General features: G+C 42.4%; 1 protein-coding gene across 1 annotated transcript; it reads left to right on the top strand.

The window, feature by feature from the left end:
* Window positions 1–484: 484 nt before the first annotated feature.
* On the top strand, window positions 485–1,524 carry LOC110680625. Its single transcript, XM_021856420.1, has 3 exons — window positions 485–800; window positions 870–1,089; window positions 1,147–1,524. The coding sequence occupies exons 1-3, from the start codon at window positions 544–546 to the stop codon at window positions 1,204–1,206; spliced, it is 537 nt and encodes a 178-aa protein (XP_021712112.1). The 5' UTR covers window positions 485–543; the 3' UTR covers window positions 1,207–1,524.
* The last annotated feature ends 1,232 nt before the right edge of the window (window positions 1,525–2,756 follow it).

Genomic DNA, 2,756 nt, shown 5'->3' with positions numbered 1-2,756 from the left:
TGGTTGGATCATTTTCAAATTTTCCATTATGATTTTGCTCAACAATTTTACAGGTTGTTCGATAGGGAACTGTGCGCGCGAACGGCAAGATTGACTCTATGAATAATAGGTTTCATTAAACAAAAACTTTATAAATGCATATATGATTCATTGCATAACTTATTTCATTATCCTTTAGTCCTATTTGGTTGCAAATATTAGAAATGCAGGTAAAACAAGAGACATTATTGTAATGCCCTTAGAAGTACTTTGAGGTTTCTGCGTAGTCTATTTTTAAAAGTTTTTTAAGAAGTTGTAAAAACACTGACCAAAGTTTACAATCCAAATGATTTGTCAATAAATTTATAGGAATACAAGTTTATTAATTTAAGCGGGCGAGCTAAAAATTAGGTACGATAAAACTTTTTGCCTGACATTCTGCCATAAGATACGAAGATATGAAAAACGGCGAAAACCCAAACTTTCAAGCGATCCAGTACTAATCCATATTCTTTCTATCCCCACCAGAATGAACGCAAGGTGCTCCAGAACCAGCGGCCCAAGATGCTGACCATGAATGCCGCCGTGCACAACTGGGTCTCGGCCCAGGAACAGCAGCGCAAGGAACTGCTGGACGATTCGAGCATCGACGCCCAGATGGAACAGCTCGACCGGGACAAAAACTTCACCAAATGCACCAACCAGAAGTGCGGCGCCTGTTACGATTGCCTCAATGAACTGCGCGAGGATTGCTCAATCAATCGGGACCTGAAGGACGGAATAAGCATGCTGTACGCCACCTGGGATGAGGCGGAAGTGAGGTATGTAGATTTGGTTCAAAGTTCGCTGATCAATGAGTCAATATATCTAACGCTTCAATCATTCAACAGGATAAGGAACCGAATCGAGAACCTGTCCAGTTCGATGATGACGTGGAAGCAACTGGAGGACGGTCTGAGCGATTTCAAAGACATCCTCGATCGGGACCGTGGCAAACTTCAGGGGATCGAAGGGGCCCTGCAAAGCGGGGCCGGGAGGACTGACGAAATGGTCAATAGTGTCAAGGAAGTTGTCAAAGCTCTGTCCGAGAAGGCTGAGCCGCTTTTTCAGGTGAGTTTCATCGAAAGTCAAACGTCGCCAGATTCTAATGCGAGCGATCCGTTCCAGGAGCATGATATCGCCGTTCCGGTCAATCTTAAAGCTCTCGTCGAGTGGGTCTCTTTCTGATAGTGGCATTTCCGATGGTGGTGGCATGTCTGATGGCAGTCTTTCTGAGCGAGAGAAACGATTGAGCGCACTGAAGAGGCTGGTCAAGCAGTTGGAAGTGGCCCTCGCTCCGGGAAGCGAAGCCATGCAGACGATCACCAAGCGGCTGGAAATGGCCGAGCACGATCTGCGCTCGCTGCAGAACACCTGCCGGAAGATCATCATGAACGAGAAAGGCGGTGACGAGGGCGGAAGCAGAAACGGTGGGGAGAGCGATCGGGGCGAAAGTAGTAACAATAATGATGCCAGTGTGAAGAACAAGAACAAAACCAAGGGAAGGTAAGTATCGAAGCACGGTGCTCCTTAGCTTGTTATTATTTGAAAAAAAAAAAACATCCATTAAATCTGTGCTCATCAATCGTTTTCTGTCAATAACGCCCGTTTCAAAATTATGTTCCATTTATGGTATAATTCCTCAAATTCAAAGGAAATCAGAGATATTGAAACGGGTTTTCATTCATCGTGATTACCAGAAGAAATATACCGTCGAAACGAACTTGGTTCAAAATTGGTTTTGTTTTAGTGGTTTTATAACCTCTGAACGAAGTTTGAAATAAGAAAGATCGACAAAATTGAAATTACGTGTTGAATGTAATTACAGTACAACGAGGCGTGTTTGAATGAAGACATATTTCTCAATCTTCTACAAATATCTTTCCCACCGCAAGACAAAAATGCAAAACTAGTTTTAAGTAAGAATCGTACTTTTCCTTCTTATCTATGGATCGCATCACCGACCAAAAAGGACTCCCAGATCTCATCCTCACAAATAGAAAACCCTTCCCGTGTTGATGATGCAGATGCAGTGGTATTTTCGGTCTCTAGAAGCGATAATCATCACACACAAACATTCCTACCCTATCCCTAATTGATGGTGAAGACTTGGCCGACGCTGTTATTGATCAATAATATGAGATCTGCAAAAATGTGAACTTCGTAAGCGGAGTTCCATCCTTATTCATTTGGATCAAAGTGCAATTCTTACAGCTTAGCTTAGCTTAGCTTAGACCTGGGAGGGAGGCACCGATACTACACACGAAATATGGAACAACGTTTTGTTTGAAACTGCAAGATAACTCCAGCTTGCCAAAAACAATCAAGGCAGGCTTGGGGAAAATCGCTAGTTTTCTTTTGTTGTGTGCTTTTGATCTTTCCCTGACAAACATGGAGAAAGGGCCACAGTTTTTCTATGCACTAAATATTCATTTTCATTGGAAAAAGTAAAACGATGGGTTTTCAATGCTTTATATTCAATCAGATTGAAAGGTGCTCACGTTACATTACTTGCATTGTGTGCATGGATTCATTTTTCATTCACTTTAGATGAAAAGCGAAAATGTGTTCTAATCAGTTACGCGCTTTTTTCATGTTAGTCTAATGTTTGAGATCTGGGCTCACAGTGACAGTTCGTGACAGCGAAATCCCGGCTCACTATGACGTACATTAAATTTTGTATTGGTTTCTCCCTCCCAGGCTTAGACTGACTACACATATCAATGGTTGCTATTCCG

Source organism: Aedes aegypti, unplaced genomic scaffold (assembly GCF_002204515.2).
Source record: "Aedes aegypti strain LVP_AGWG unplaced genomic scaffold, AaegL5.0 Primary Assembly AGWG_AaegL5_hic_scaff_166_PBJ_arrow, whole genome shotgun sequence".
In the NCBI taxonomy this organism is placed as follows: Eukaryota; Metazoa; Arthropoda; class Insecta; order Diptera; family Culicidae; genus Aedes; species Aedes aegypti.
Note: the sequence above shows the minus strand (reverse complement) of the source record. Positions and strands in the feature narration are given on the sequence as shown.

Excerpts from the sequence above, each read along its gene's own strand:
- LOC110680625 (XM_021856420.1), top strand. The coding sequence starts at position 544 with ATGCTGACCATGAATGCCGCCGTGCACAACTGGGTCTCGGCCCAGGAA. Across the intron at positions 801-869 it reads TGGGATGAGGCGGAAGTGAG|GATAAGGAACCGAATCGAGA; the intron begins GTATGTAGATTT and ends ATCATTCAACAG. Across the intron at positions 1,090-1,146 it reads AGGCTGAGCCGCTTTTTCAG|GAGCATGATATCGCCGTTCC; the intron begins GTGAGTTTCATC and ends GATCCGTTCCAG.